Below are 14,584 nucleotides of genomic sequence, written 5' to 3'. Positions count from 1 at the left end.
TCTCTTCAACTTCCATTTTTAGTGTTAAAGTACCACACATGCTAGTGTAATGGAGAAGGGAATAGAGCCTGTCCTAGTTCGGGCCAGCACCGTGAGGGAGACACGTGTGTGAGGCACGTGTGTGAGGGTGCAAACCCACGTTGGAACTGAAGCCAGCCATCTTGGACAATGTTTAATCTCCTAACAAAAGACAAGAAGGGGGTCTACTTCCCCTTGGCTGAATCATGATTTAGATAATCTAGTTTCTTTTGAAAAAAAAAAAAAAATCTCAGGTTTATCAATCCAACATTACAAAAATGGGTCAGATCTGTTTATATACTAGAGATTCTATGTACCCCCCAAAATCAGAACATTTGAAATGGTATATTGGTTTTCTTAAAATATATTCACCACTTTTACTTTTTGCGTTATAATAAACATATTCTAAATATATGAGAAATTAGTATAAAATGTGTGTGTGCCCACGTGTGTGTGTGTGTGTGTGTAGTATTCAAACTAGAATCTGCTTGACATGATACCATTCTGAATAAAAATTATGAATATTAATTCCCTGGTTACAGAAACACTGTAACTCATCATGATGTCTCCTAAAATTATGTTGAAGTACAACATAATCTCCATCACTTTTTAAAAATGACTGGCTTTCTGTCTGGCTAAAATACATTACAATGGCATTAAACATTGAAGATGCAAAATCACTTTGAAAAGGACGGAAGAACAGTGCATCCATATTCTAACTAGCGTGCACACTGATGTATTTTAAGAGATGTGAGCCAGTAGAGCAAAAACAAACATAGCGAGGAGACCAACCTGCCACTGTCCATATCAGCACATTAACCTCGGGAATAAGCAAAGCTACATGAACCTCCCCAGGAGGCTTAGCATTTTTTTTTTTTTCATTAGACAAGAGAAAAGTCAAAAACAGCTTGCTGGTTCCAATGATATGGGCCCAGAGTATAAGAAGGGGGAATATAAAGAAAATCTATTTTAACCTCTAGCAACAATATTGTGGAGAGAGACACGGACAAATAGATCAAGGAAGCAGAGACTGCAGATCAAATTCCAAAACCCCTCTGGTCAAAGAAAAAGGAAGAAACTTTTATAAATTCACTTAGAGACCCAAACACTAGGTTTGTATGGAAAAGCTTGGAGATATATATTCAAAGTTACCGAGAGCAAAAATTTAAATCAGTAAACTGGAAAGACTTCAAATGATAAATTGTCGTTTTTTCTTTGGCCGGTGGTCTATGAACTCTGTATCTGTTCTAAATGATTTTAATCAGTGTAATTCTCTTGAAAACTCTTATTTGCAAATGGAAAAAGAAAAATTAAAGGAGGATCCGTTGCCTGGCCAAGACTAAACAGTTAATCTCAGAAGTATGTAATAGTTAACAGATGTGATCATTATGTGATTTGCATTTGAAAACTCCACACTGTTTTCTGAACATGGCCGAACAACCGCTGTCTGAATATACAACTCTCTGGCGCAGTTTCTCCCTCTTTCAATGAATTTATTATCCGTTATCTCTTGTGCAAGTTGAATGATAATTAAGGTGAGGAAATTACTGACAAAGCCTAGAGATAGAAGTGGAAAATTTTCAGAAACATCAAGTTGTAAATCTTATTTAGCAGTGACATTTCTTCCTCAATTTTTATGTAAATATATGTCTTTTCCTAATTGAGCTGGACAGTTTTATCTGAAGAGCCATCTTAACAGAATTTAAAATGTATAAAAGAAATATACAAACTGTCAAAATCCATCATCATGTAAATATAGCTATGAAATAAAAAGATTGTTCAGCATTATGAGCTTTGCATATAGCTATGTTTAGTAGGCTGGATATAGTATTCTGGACATTTTCTTTTTTGGACATTTCTGTGTTATATCAATGTTGTAATGTGAGAATATAAAAATTCGAGACGTATCTAGACATATTTATCCAGGGGTAAATGATCAGTGAAACTGGTGATTGTGTTTAAGAGAATAACACCAAACTAACTATTGCTTTGCTTCAGGAAAGGTGTTCTGTGATATAAACAGAGGTGATATCAAAACAAACTGGCACGTAATAATGAAACCTCCCGATCATGAGTGAAAAAAAAACTTAATGTCATAAATTCTCAAGGATTTTTACTTACACATAAGCCACCTAGAAACTCTTCTTTAATGTATCCAAGAAAACTGGATATATTCCCCTCTCTCCTTTGTTCAGATTGCTCTCGGTGTAATCCACTGGAAGATGAGTGAGGCCTCAGTTGGCCACTCAAAGGAAGCAATGCAGTGTAATAAACGTAACATAAACGTCTGTCTTTCCTCTGGGCCACAATGATGAGTGTGTGGTTTTTTTTTCCAGAAGAGTAGAAAACACTTTTCACAGTATTGTCATCTATAGTATTCAACCGCCATTTTTACAAAAATTCCTATATATACAGAAGCCATGTCAGTCTTCAGTCTGAAGGCTCTTAGCCAGGCTAAGAGCCGCGACAGAAAATGGCCACTGACAGCCTGAACACACCACAGCCTGACTCCCTCGCCCACCAGCCAGGCCCGGGCGACGCAAGAGCCTTGTCAACTCATGAGCCAACCACGCCTCAGCTCCCGCAGCTGCATGGAGTTATGACTACGTTTCTTAGAACCAGCTTGAATACACTAAAAGAGATGAACAGAAACAATGGACTCCTTTAGTCCATCACCAAAGTTTCAATCCTCTGGATTTTCAGAAAATGAAGTGGAGATCCAAATTGTGTTTCTACCTGTTGGGCAGAAACAAGGCCAAGGACAGAGGGCCAAGATTCTGAATGCACTAATTCATAATTTATGACAATCTTCTTCTGGTACAACTTCCAGTATTATTTGTAATGTTCTGGTTATTTTGTCTACAAAAAAAATAAAGAAGAGAAATTAAAAATGCACAGAAATCAGGAATGCACAAAAAACAGCTAAATGTGAATTATTTGGGGTTGAACACGGAGAACACACAACCGCCCATTTCATACAGCACTTTCAAGAATTATTTTCTTCATTAGAATCCTATCATGCTCAATTAATTTATTTGTCACTGCTGTAACTTGCCATGATAGCTTCTCAGCAAGAATACATTAATATTTTGTATTCAAATAAGACTTTTATTCATGAACCAGGAGTCTGGAAATAGTTTGAGACGAAGACACAAATAAACATTCAAAATACACTTCACATTCCATTTAAAATTTCTTTGCTGATTTTGCACCTATGAGATTATAAGCAATTCCTCAATAAAATCAGAAGATTCAGGATATAATTTTAGCTCCAGACATGTGGTGTGTTATTGAGTGGATGTCATCTCTTCAGGGCCTCGGTTATCCACTTTATAGGGTGAGGTATCTGGGGGGCGAGGTCACCAAGATGGGGGGCTAGAAGGGAACAACACTCACCTTCCCCATGAGGAATACCTCAAGAGCTACCTACTTAAACTGAAGAAAACATCTCAAGAAAAGCGCTAGACAAGAAAGAAGAAGCAGTAAAAACCCAGCAGAGCTCAAGCTTCAAAGATGCCCACAGAGAAAAGGCGGATTTGCCTGTATCAGTCCATCCCTATAGCTGTCATACTCAGAAATAAACTGAAGGGAAAATTTTTTGACAGTGGCCTCAGCAGTGATTTCTTAGATAAGTCCCCAAAAGCAAAGGCAAAAAACTAAAAACACTAAAAACTAAAAATTAAAACAAACAAGAGGGACTACGTGAAACTAAAGCGCTTCTACATGGCAAAGAAACCACCTACAAATAGAAGAGAACTTATGAAGTGGGAGAAGATATTCACAAACCATGTGCTGATAAGGGATTAGTATCCAGACATATAAAGAATTCATACAAGTCAACAGCCAAAAAAAAAAAAAAAAAAAGAGGGAAGAAAATGATTTAATTTTAAAATAGGGCAAAGGATCTTAATAGATATTTTTCCCAAAAAGACAAACAAGTGGCCGAGAGGCACAGGAGGTGGCAGGCGTCATCGGTGATGAGAACCACCACACGGCACCTCATCCCTCTTTGCATTTTTTTTTTTTTTTTTCGAAAAGGTCAGAGAATCAATGTGGGTGAGGATGCAGAGAAAAGCACTCCTTACACACTCTGCTGGTGATGTAACTGGTGCGGTCATTGTGGGAAACAGTGGTGGTTCCTCAGACTTTAAAATCTGAACTATCCTGCGACCCTGGTGTATGTGTGAAGGAAGTGAGAGCAGCATCTCCAGGAGTGACCCGCACCCCCCAGGCCGCTGCAGTGTTACGCACAAGAGCTCAGAGGTGGACACAGCCTAAGGTCTGCGGGTGGGTGAGTGGATGAGCTGTGACCTGCACCTGAGGAGAGGGACATCCCTCCACTGTGATAAGCAGATGGACCTGGAAGGTGTTTTGCTAACGTGGCTAAATCGGAAAGACAAATACTCCAGGATATCACTTTTATGTGGACACTAAACAAAAATTTCATTTCTGAAAACAGCACGGTGGTCACCAGGGCCTGGAGTGGGGGGTGGGGTGTCACTTAAGGGTACGAGCTCACAATCAGCAGGTAAATAAGTCCTGGAGATCTGACAGAGCCCAGGAATACAAGTCAACAAACAGCTCTGGATTATAAACTTCAAAGTTGCCAAGTGACTAAATTTTAACTGTCCTCAACACAGAAAGGAAATAAGTGCATTGAAAGGATATAGCTAAGGCTTCTGCAGTAGTCACACCGAAATACAGAAACGCATCAAGCCAACACCTTAAACTGGCACAAGGATATATGTCAATTACAGCTCAATAAAAGTCATGTTTACAAGGAGGGATTTGGGCCTCCCTGGTGAGGGAGCTACCCACACGGTGCAGCAGACCTCTCCTGCCTCCCCGCTGCTCCCCTCAGCAGTGGGTTTCAGTCTGCCTGCCTGTTCTGTTCCCCACTCTGAGGGGAATTCTCTCACCCCCAACACCTCTGGCCTGTACCCCAGCTCTTGTGTGCATACATAAATAAATCTTTTTTAAAAAAATAAAAGGAGGGATTTGGATGAAATCAGCAGCTTTTCAAAGTATAGTAATCCCCAGACTGGCAACACGAACATCACCTAAGACACCAGAAATGCATCTTCCCAAGCCCCAGCCTAGACTCACAGAAGCAGAAGATGAAGACACAGCTCGGCGGAAATGCCGGGCGCCGGGCAGGAGGAGGCCTCGGCCCCTTCACCTGGCCAGCCCTTGAGTTCTGAGACTCTAGCTCCTGGGAACATGAGCTCTTCTGCTCACCTCTTGTCTTTGTTATCAAGCCCTGCAGAACTTTTTCAAACCTATCCTGGTTGTGGAGCCTCTAGAGCTATTATCTTATTGATGGCTTCAATCCCAGCAACGCCTCTTATCCAGACAGACCGTCCTTCTCACTGACCACTTGTAATGGTCACTAGGAAGAGTCCCTTCCCAGCTTACTTCATGTCGCTAACACCGGCCTATGTTCTCACCCTTTGCTTCCAACACTCCCCCGCAGTGCGTCCTCAGCACACTGATGTCGCCGCCACATAAATCACACGGGGCTGACCCATGGGGATCTGCCGCGAGTGCGCCTGAATAAACGGTGTGTGTCACAGGCCACTCCGGGCAGGGCCGTCCGCGGGGCACGGAAAGGCTCAAGAGCGACTGAAGTCCATGTTCGCATGAGAAGGAAGTGGTAAAATTATCCTGGAAACAAATAGGCTCATGAGAAAGCAAACAGCGATCAACAGGAAGGAAGCGGCAGAGGAGCTGGGCCTGACCTAGATGGACCATGAAGAGTCTGGACGGGCGGGGTCAGGGGGACGCCCCCACTCTACCTATGGGACCCGCCAGCAGCTCCCCGAACTGACCCCCTGCAAGGGCTGCCAAGAGCACGTGTGTGTGACTCTCTGTGCGCTCGTCTCCTGGGATTTCTTCCTCCCGCAAAGACCTCTCTCACACAGCCGGTTCTGGCCCAGACCCAGAGCCTGCTCCCCAAGTGCTCTTTTGTGTCCTAGACCCCCCAACCCTTTGTACTCTCCCTCTCCCCAACCCTGAGTCCGTTCTGGACAAACTCAGGGAGCCCCTCAGAGCTCCTGCTTTCCCAGAGCGACCACCTCCTCCTGGAAGCACCGTCAGGTCCTCAACCCAGCAGCCCGGAGGGCGAGATGCGGCGCTGGGCAGGCCCGTGCGGCCCTTCTGCCACCCCCCACCCCTCCGCCACCCCCATCCAGTTGTCTCCACGCTCAATATCCTCCCCGGGGTTTGGCCATGCTCTGCCTCTCAGGACCTCAGGCCTTGAATAATTTTCATCGAACGGGGGACCTGAGGCAGGGCGGGGAGGGGAGCCAGGGGCTCAGCACACACGAGTAGCCCCGGCGGGAGCCTCCGGCCTGCCAGAAGTGCACAGAGCCGGTGGCACCTGACCTCGCACTCGTGAGAGGCTCTGCCTTTGGGGATCTCGACCCCCCGGCACTCTGTCCCTAGGGAAAGCTGAGCTGTTGCAGCCGCATGCGGGGTTTCTGGTACCTGAGGCACTGCAAGCCCCCAGACCAGGTGCCCCTGCATCTCAGCGCCCCCGTTCCCGCGCAGGAGGGACCCCTGAAGTCAGGTCAAACACCTGAGCTCGCAAGCTCGGATGGACCCACTCACGCCTAGCAACGGGGGCCAAAGTTGAATAAATCTGTGAAGGATGAACATAAAACCAACCTTCCCCGGGAGCCGTAACACGAGTAACAGTCTGGTTGGGTTTTAAAGGCTTCACAGCCCTTTCACAGGTCGCCTCTCATTTTATGCTCACTGGAAAGACGGTTCAGGCACTGGGGGAAAAGTAAGCAAGCTGGGCTCATTGAAAATGTCGCACCGCAGCGTCGGCACAGAGGCTGCCAAGCACTTCAGGCCGCTCCCGGGGGGCGCCTGGGCGAGGCGTCGCGGTCTGAGCAGCCGCTGGGACGCGGGCACCGCAGAGCCTCCGTCCACCATGACGGGCGACAGCCCGCGTGCTGGCGACACCCGGCAGGAGCTCCAGAATCAAAGGATTCGGTTTCAATAAAGCTGCTCTCTGCGTCTCACCCCGAACACCAGGGACCGACGCGCTGTCACCCCTCGCCCGCTCAGCGGTGACGAGACTTGGCTGAGAAGCGAAGCAGCCAAATAAAACAGCTGCCACCAGCCGCGCTGGCCCTGGTCCCAGGTGCAGTCACCCCCAGGGAGTCAAGCGGGCCCCCGCGGTCTGCGCCGCATTTTCCTGGGGTGAGAAGCTCATATCTCAATCAATCAATCGATGGATCTATCAGTCACCGGGAGAATTAACCACTCTATCGCAGAGGGTGGAAAGCAGCTTTCTGTGTCTCTGAATATTCCCTTCAGAGCACATTTCCATCTCACCGAGAAGCACCCTCAGACAAACCGTGGTTCAATACTGGCATCCTGTGGCCAGAAAAATTCCTCCAACCTCTGAAAATCTCAGCACCTCAGATTGAGCACATCTCCCTGACTGTACAGCCATTCCCCGTTTTCTAAACGTTGTGCAACCTCTTTCTCGCAGCGCCCTGGGTAAAATGCATTTTGATAAAGGAAGGTTTTCAAGTCTCATCTGGTGGAGCTTCTGCGGGTGCACTTACATGCTAATAGAAAACCCAAACGTTACCAAGTAAAAGCATTTGCTATCAAGTCAGCTAACTGCTCCAAGCAGACACTCCTGGTCGCCAAGTCCAAGTTCACAGAAATTCTCTCTAGCAACGAGGAGGCATTTGGAGGAGAGGTGAGGCGGGGTTTCGGGACTCTGCTGTTCTGGTGCCTGCCCGGTGTGTTTTGTTTTGGCCAAAGGCTAGGAAAATGGTTGCTACTGCAGGCATAAATAATACGATTATTTATTTATTTATTTATTTACCAAAAGGATGCTGCCTGCGGACAATCAACCAAGATCACAGAGGAGGCTGCGTCTTGCAGCTCCCTGTGGGCAGCCCCAGAGGTGAGGGGCACGAAGACCGGCTGCAGCTGAAAGGCCTGGATGCAGCTGCTTCCCGGGGAGATGGAGCAGCATCCTCAGGCGCCAAAGGGCCATCCAGGACCACAACGTTGCTGCGTCTTTCACAGAAAGCTGCCTCTCATTTTGGGACCCAAAATATGAGACAGAAAAATCACCAAAGAATGCCTCAAAATGACACAAGCCAGGAGATCCCTCCGGGAGGCTTGCAAGAACCGCCGCCTGATAAGTCTTGGCTCAAGAGGAAGGAGCCTCGGGGCTGGAGAGCGAGAGCACACGGGTTGGGAGAGCAAAACAGGCTCTGGCATCACTTCCCTTCCCTTGGAGCCCACCGGGCTGCCAGCTCTCTCCCACTACGTTCCCTGCTCCCTGGGGCTCAGCAGGTAACTCCTTCAGCCAGGATCTGCTGCACAGCGACGCCCCTGTCCTCAGCGTGGTCACGAGGACGGCAATCCCGGTGGTGGATGTTGCTTAACAAGACTTTTTTTTTTTTTCCAGATAAGGTTCTATATTTACACTTACAACGGAAAAGACATAACAGAAATAGCCTACAGGAAACAAGTGTGCTCCGGCAAGAAACAGACGAGACCCCTTCGCAGGCGAGCCAAGCCTGTGCTGCCTGCCCGAGAGCAGAGAGCGAGCAGAGTGACTGTGCTGGGGGATGAGCCTCCAGCTAGAAAACAAAACCAGGTATAAATATTAGTGGAAGGTCTACAGATACCAAATACCAATTAAAATCTGATGAAGAGTAGCAGAAAAATATGTCCAGTGCGTGACTTCCAAATGCATTCGCGAAGCACGCTAGGAGTCCACATGGACACCAAGATGTTTTTTTCAGTAACCCAGATATTATTGCTCAACAATTTTATCAGGAATCTCCCTAAGCTTTTTACTAGGCTTCTAAAACTCCACTCGGTGAAGGAAGCCAATGAAAACAATTGAGAAATACAAAAGCTGTTCCCTAAACTCAGCAGCAAGCCACACCCACTCCGCTGGCTGTGTGTGTTGTGTCTGTGTCTCTCCCCACCCAGTCACTGGATGGAGAAGGAGCGTGGGCTCCAGAGTCCAGTCAACATGGGTCAAATCCTAGCTCAATGGCTTAGAGTCTTTATGCTCAAAAATAAATGCTCCATGTCTGCAAGTCCTGGTTGTCCAACTGGCCTAGAAATACCACCTCACGTGTGGATGTTGCGCAGGGTGGAAGGAGCTGATGAGGGAGGGAAATGCTCGGGAAAGCAGGGAAGGGTTTTCAAGGAACCTGTTCCTGAGCCCTTCCAACCTGCTAAGCCACTCTGTTTTCCCCTCCCCTAGCGCCCCTGGTCACTAAGCCCTATAGATTTTCCTCTGAAATGTCTGTCCTTTCCTCCAGGACACCTGCTGACATGGTTCATGTGCAGACTCCCCTAATCTCTTCAAGCTCACCACAGAGAGTAGTATTCCACGGTGTATATAGAACCAAAATGGAATACTATTCAGCCATCAAAAAGGATAAACTCTTGCCATTAGCAGCAGCACGGATGGAGCTGGAAGGGATGATGCTAAGTGAAAGAAGTCAGAAGGAAAAAGATAAACGCCAAATGGTTTTGCTTACATGTGGAATATAGAGAAAACAAACACAGGGTCAGGGGGAAAAAAGACAAAACCTGTAAGCTGATCATAGATCTGAGGCACACAGCAGGGGAGAGGGGAGGGGGAAGAGTCAAAACAGGGGAGGGAAGAGCTCAAAGGACGGTGGAGATGGATTAAGGGTGCTATGGTGGTGGGAAAGCTACGGGGACTACATCTGAGGGGAGAAACCAAATGTCCAAAAATTAACAGTCCCACATGGCGCAGCAGACCTCTCCTGTCTCGCCCGCTGCTCCCTTCAGCAGTGTACTTCGTCAGTCTGCATGTTTTGCTCCCCCCTCTGTCTCTGGTGAATCCTCTTACCCTCCCATGCTTCTGACTGTGCCCAGTACGTGTATAAATAAATAAATAAATAAATCTTTAAAAAATAACAATAATATAAAAAAAGATCACTACAGTAATCACCTTCTCTGATCCATCTTCACTGCCCCAGGAGGGTTTTTCTAGATTCCAAAACCGAGCCTGATTCTAGAGCTTCTACTCCATTTCTGTTTGACTTGGGACAGGTTATGTACATTGTCCCATGGTATAGCTGAAAACCTATAAACTGGGGAAATACTTTTTCCTACCTCTGAAGGTCGTTTTAAGGATTAAATCAGATCACAAATGTGCTAACACGTGGAAATCAAACAACAAAAGGGGGAGGTTACTCTTGTCTTGATTGTTCTCGCTCCCCGTCAGCTGGCACACCTATGACTAGGGTTGTGATCTCACATAAAACCTGTGCGGGTCTCTGCCTTCCTCCTCTTCCATCAAATGTCCTATCATTCTTCAAGTATGTTAATGGCGTAGAATCTCAGAACCACATTTGCCCTGGGTTAAAGAGGACGCCCCAGGGATTCAGAAGAGCACTTAGGTCACCGACAGAAGCGCTGATGAAACACCATCTAAGGAAGCAGCTCTGCTAAGAAGCCCACAGCGGCCTGAACCACCGAGCCCGGGAGGATTCAGTGGCTCTTCCCTAAACATCCTTCCCACTTTTTCTTCTCCTGGTTCCAATGAAGATGCAGCAGCGCATCGAAGCCAGCAACCTCTTCTAGTTCTAAGCCTTGAGGCGTGCAGGGAAGGTACCCACACAGGTGTAGGGTAAAGGACGTCGGCCAGGCTGTTACCCCACCGGCCTCGGCGGCTCTCACCAGGGCCCTGATCTTGTTAACGCAGCGGGCACGTGGGTGTGGGGCCCGCGTGCCTGACTACGGACACCTGAGCATGGGTGCGTGCGTGTGCAAGTGTGCGCCCCGGAGCCCAGAGGCCAGGCACCTAAGGGCAGGACGCTCAGAGACAGCGATGGAGGAATGGCCACGAGAGACGAGCCCACAAGAGACGCCAGAGAAAGCCGAGAAAAGCGCGTGCAGAGATTCGCAGGGGCTCAAGTTGCTGTCTCCCCGCTGGCTCAACGCCCCTGCTGATCTTAAACCCTGTGAAAACGAGGCCAAGGGCTCCAAAATGCTCCTTCAAATCTAGAGCCAGCAGGAAACCCACCAGCCGCAGACGCCTGTGCTGAGGCCCCCCCAAAGGTCCAGACCCCCTTCGCGGCCTTACCTGATATTCTTCTGAACCATGTGGGCTTCTTGTCCCAGATGATGAAGAGATAGTACGCAGGGACCCCGGTCAGGGTGATGGCGAAGCCCACACCAGTGCTAAACGGGTCCGAGTACAGGGACAGCACCACCATGAAGAGGCACGTGAAGGAGAACAAGGCCGGGATGAAGAGCGGCACCTGCAACACGGAGGCGCGTCAGGGCTCCAGGCCAAGGGTGCAGGAAGGGACTCACCCCCCCAGCCCTCCCCCCCGGGACAACCATCCCACCTCCACCTGACCCTCGGGCTCCTTAAAGGGCCCAGAAAGCACTCAACACACCCCTGACTTCCTCTCAAGAGAGAATCACCTCTAGAGATGCGTGGGATTCTCAGCTGCTCCATCTGAATTATTTCTCCAGCTAGATACCATCATGGTTTCTGTTTCTGAATTCAAAACCCTGGCTCTCTGATCATTAGGATGAGCATCCACCTTAATGTGGAGCCCAGAGGGCGGGCTGCTTCTTAGGGGTAAAACCTTCTCAGAGAATATGGATTTTTCATGGGAGATTCTCCCTAAGAACGGACGGGAATAAAACGAGCCAACTCCTGTTCAACCGCTAACAAAGCTGTGGCCAGCACTGGACCGGGGTAGAATTAGAAGCCAAGCTGGCATGGCTGGCGCCGTGATCTGCGCTGTTGCTTCAAAGCAAATAAACACTGAGTCAGATCAACCCAGCGGCTTCAAGGCCGAAGGCGATGAGAAGCAGGTTCCCGGCCCCTCCAGAAGGAATCGGGCTTTCTAGTGAGGGGCAAAGTTCACGCTTCCTGGTTTTCCTGGTAAATGTCACCGTTTTCTTTCTTCTCGAGTGAGCAATGTAGAAAAAGAGCAATATAACAAGGCATGGCATGGAAGAACACTTGAAATGCCCACTTGGTGAGGCGGCATCCTCTCTGGAGTTTTAATTAGTGATGATTCCATATGCCTCTGCCCGCACCCGGCGTGGCCGGCCCCAAATGCTCAGCCTAAAAATAGGGGCCAGGACCCCCGCCTGGAACATATCAGGTCATCGCACACATTGCTGAAAAAGCTGCATGCCAAACAGCCCCTCTTCAAACCATCTCTTTTCAAAAATGGGACAAAGCTCAGTACATCCTGTAAGAAAAGATGAACAACTTTTTCCAAGCTAAAATAAATCCGACAGGCAGCGCTGCCTGCAAGAGTTAAAGGTTTCATTCCAGAGGAGGCGGCCCCCGCCCCAGCTCCCCATCATGGCGTGATGAGGACGGGAGGACTAGGCATTAGCAGGAAGATTTATGTAAACCCATCAGGACGGCGAAGGTTACCTTGAAAGGACGATGCATATCTGGGCGTTTGTATCGAAGATAAATCAGCCCGGCCACTGCCAGCCCAATAAAAAGCCACCTGGCGAAACTGAGGAAGTTCAGGAGGCTGTAGAGGTCCCCCGAGAAGAGCATTATCATCGTTAAGGGGTGCTGCGGGGAGGGCGGGGGACAGAAAGAGGCCATGAGTTCAGAGGGAACCCAGCAGAGAAGAACAACAGCACCCCACTCGGTATTATTATCTTTCCTGACTGACCACGGGATGGACAACCACCAGGCCGGCTGAGGCCTAGAGGCTCTGCAGAGAGCGCACCACTGTTGCCACTCGGCAGACGGGCCTTCTGTGGACGTGTGGGTCACCCTTGCTTTCACATTAGAGAGAAGCAGCTCTCAAAGAGTTAAAACGGGGGTACTCAGCGCCTCAGACCCACACGCTGAGATGAGTAAATAATAATAACAATCAAAAGTGACCCCATCGGATCTCGGTGGAGTCTCTGGGAGTGGCTACTGACACCCAGCCCTGCTAGGGGTCTCCCCGATGCAGAAACGCGACCTCTCCCTCTGCCCGTCTCTCCCCCGGGGCTCGCCACCCTGACCCCGGGGAGAGGCGCCGAGGAGGGAGCCCGCAGCTGCCCACGCCCCGGGCAGCAGAGGCGTCCAGCAAGCCCTTCTCAAGGAGGACACGTGGCGCTCCCCCAAGTGACGGTCCCTTCCTCCAGACTCCACGGAGCCCTTCGCAGAGAAATTTCAAGGCGACGTTGTGGGACAAATGAAATGCTTGGGGGGAAAATAACTGTTTGGCGCATCCAGTGGTGTTCCTGATAGCGCATTCCCTTTGAGATCAATGTTACAAAACAGGTAAAAATGAACGTAACATTGCCAGAGGGCGTTTCAGGACTTTCCCGCAATCTTCTGGAGCCCTACATTTCCCATTTTCTCCACGCAGAGGATTCTGCAGCTCAGATGTACGTTTCTGCCCTTTCTTTCCTTCCCTTTGTGTTCGCTCGCCAATGCCTGGCTTTTAATCACAGACTCTGTCTGCGAGTCCTTGGATATTTTTTCTATCATTTCGTGTGCATTCCATTTGGGGTCTGTGACGAGATATGGAGCTTTTGGCTCCACTTTTTCTTTGTTTTTGTTTTTGTACATAGGACTGGGACTTAGTGTTCATGGCAGGAGCCAAGCCAGCCCACACCCTTACCCCTCAGACGTGCGTGCCCAGGTGAGACCCCAGCGATGTGGCTACTGCCCCAGGGTCACTTAATGCATCAGAAAAACTGAACAAGGAAAATATCCGGCCTCCCAAAGCCCACGTTATGTCCGTCAAGCTGATTTTGCAAGGAACCAGAAAGCCAAGTCCGCTCTGAAGTCTGGTTTGAATTCTCTGTGCTCGCCTGTTATTCAAGACTACGTCCAGATACCCCTATTAATATGCATTACCAGGACGATGACAGCTGGGAGGGGAGTGTGCTTGCGGACATGAATCATGGAGAGGATTTCCGGAAGGTGACCCTCTCGAGACGCCACATAGAACAACCTGAGGGGAGAGAAACGTGGGTGGAGAGGACTGCTTTGAAATTGATCATTCCAAAGGAGAGATCCAGAATCCAGGGGGAAAGGCGCATCTTTTTCATACCAAATGGTCTGGCCTGTCTGCAGGGCTAATTTTGGTGTCAGTTTTCAGGTAAGATAAAGAACATCAGGAGAAATCTGACTTCAGATTGTGTAAAATCTGCTGGCATTATTCTTTGAGGAGGAACAGCAGCAACATCTGGGTCAGCTCAGCTCTCCCCATGTATGAATTTTGCTGATGGCGAATTTAGCTCTAGATTCCCAGAACCGTGTGTGTTCTGTACGTCCAGTCCCGCCTCCTACACAAATGCACACACGTGCAGACACACAGATGTGTCTGACGAGGTTTTAATCTTTTGTGAAGGCAGAAGGGGCTTTTGTATCAAATGAAAGGGATCCAGATGGTGGGATGGTGATTTCTGGTGTCTCTTACTTGCTTTTCTTGCCACCTTTCGATAAACAAAAGATTTTATCACCAGAAATAAAACGCTGTCGTTAGCCTGTTCTCAGGCCACACGCCCGTGGTGAGTATCCACGAGTCGCCAGCGCCCTCTAATGGGC

At 48.4% G+C, this 14,584-nt stretch overlaps 1 protein-coding gene across 1 annotated transcript in view; it reads right to left on the bottom strand.

Moving 5' to 3' along the window:
- Positions 1-2,486: 2,486 nt before the first annotated feature.
- Positions 2,487-14,584, bottom strand: part of SLC7A11 (solute carrier family 7 member 11) — a 356,626-nt gene continuing 344,528 nt past the window's right edge. The window contains exons 11-14 of the mRNA XM_037496954.2: positions 13,892-13,988; positions 12,455-12,604; positions 11,132-11,309; positions 2,487-2,877 (exon numbers count right to left, since the gene is read on the bottom strand). Coding sequence (XP_037352851.1) covers positions 2,810-2,877; positions 11,132-11,309; positions 12,455-12,604; positions 13,892-13,988 — 493 coding nt within the window. The 3' untranslated portion in view covers positions 2,487-2,809. The remainder of the gene's footprint in view (positions 2,878-11,131; positions 11,310-12,454; positions 12,605-13,891; positions 13,989-14,584) is intronic.

Source organism: Talpa occidentalis, unplaced genomic scaffold, assembly GCF_014898055.3.
Source record: "Talpa occidentalis isolate TD23 unplaced genomic scaffold, MPIMG_talOcc4v2.1 talOcc4.8, whole genome shotgun sequence".
Taxonomy (NCBI): Eukaryota; Metazoa; Chordata; class Mammalia; order Eulipotyphla; family Talpidae; genus Talpa; species Talpa occidentalis.
The sequence above is the reverse complement of the archived record's forward strand: the minus strand, read 5'-3'. Positions and strand labels throughout refer to the sequence as shown.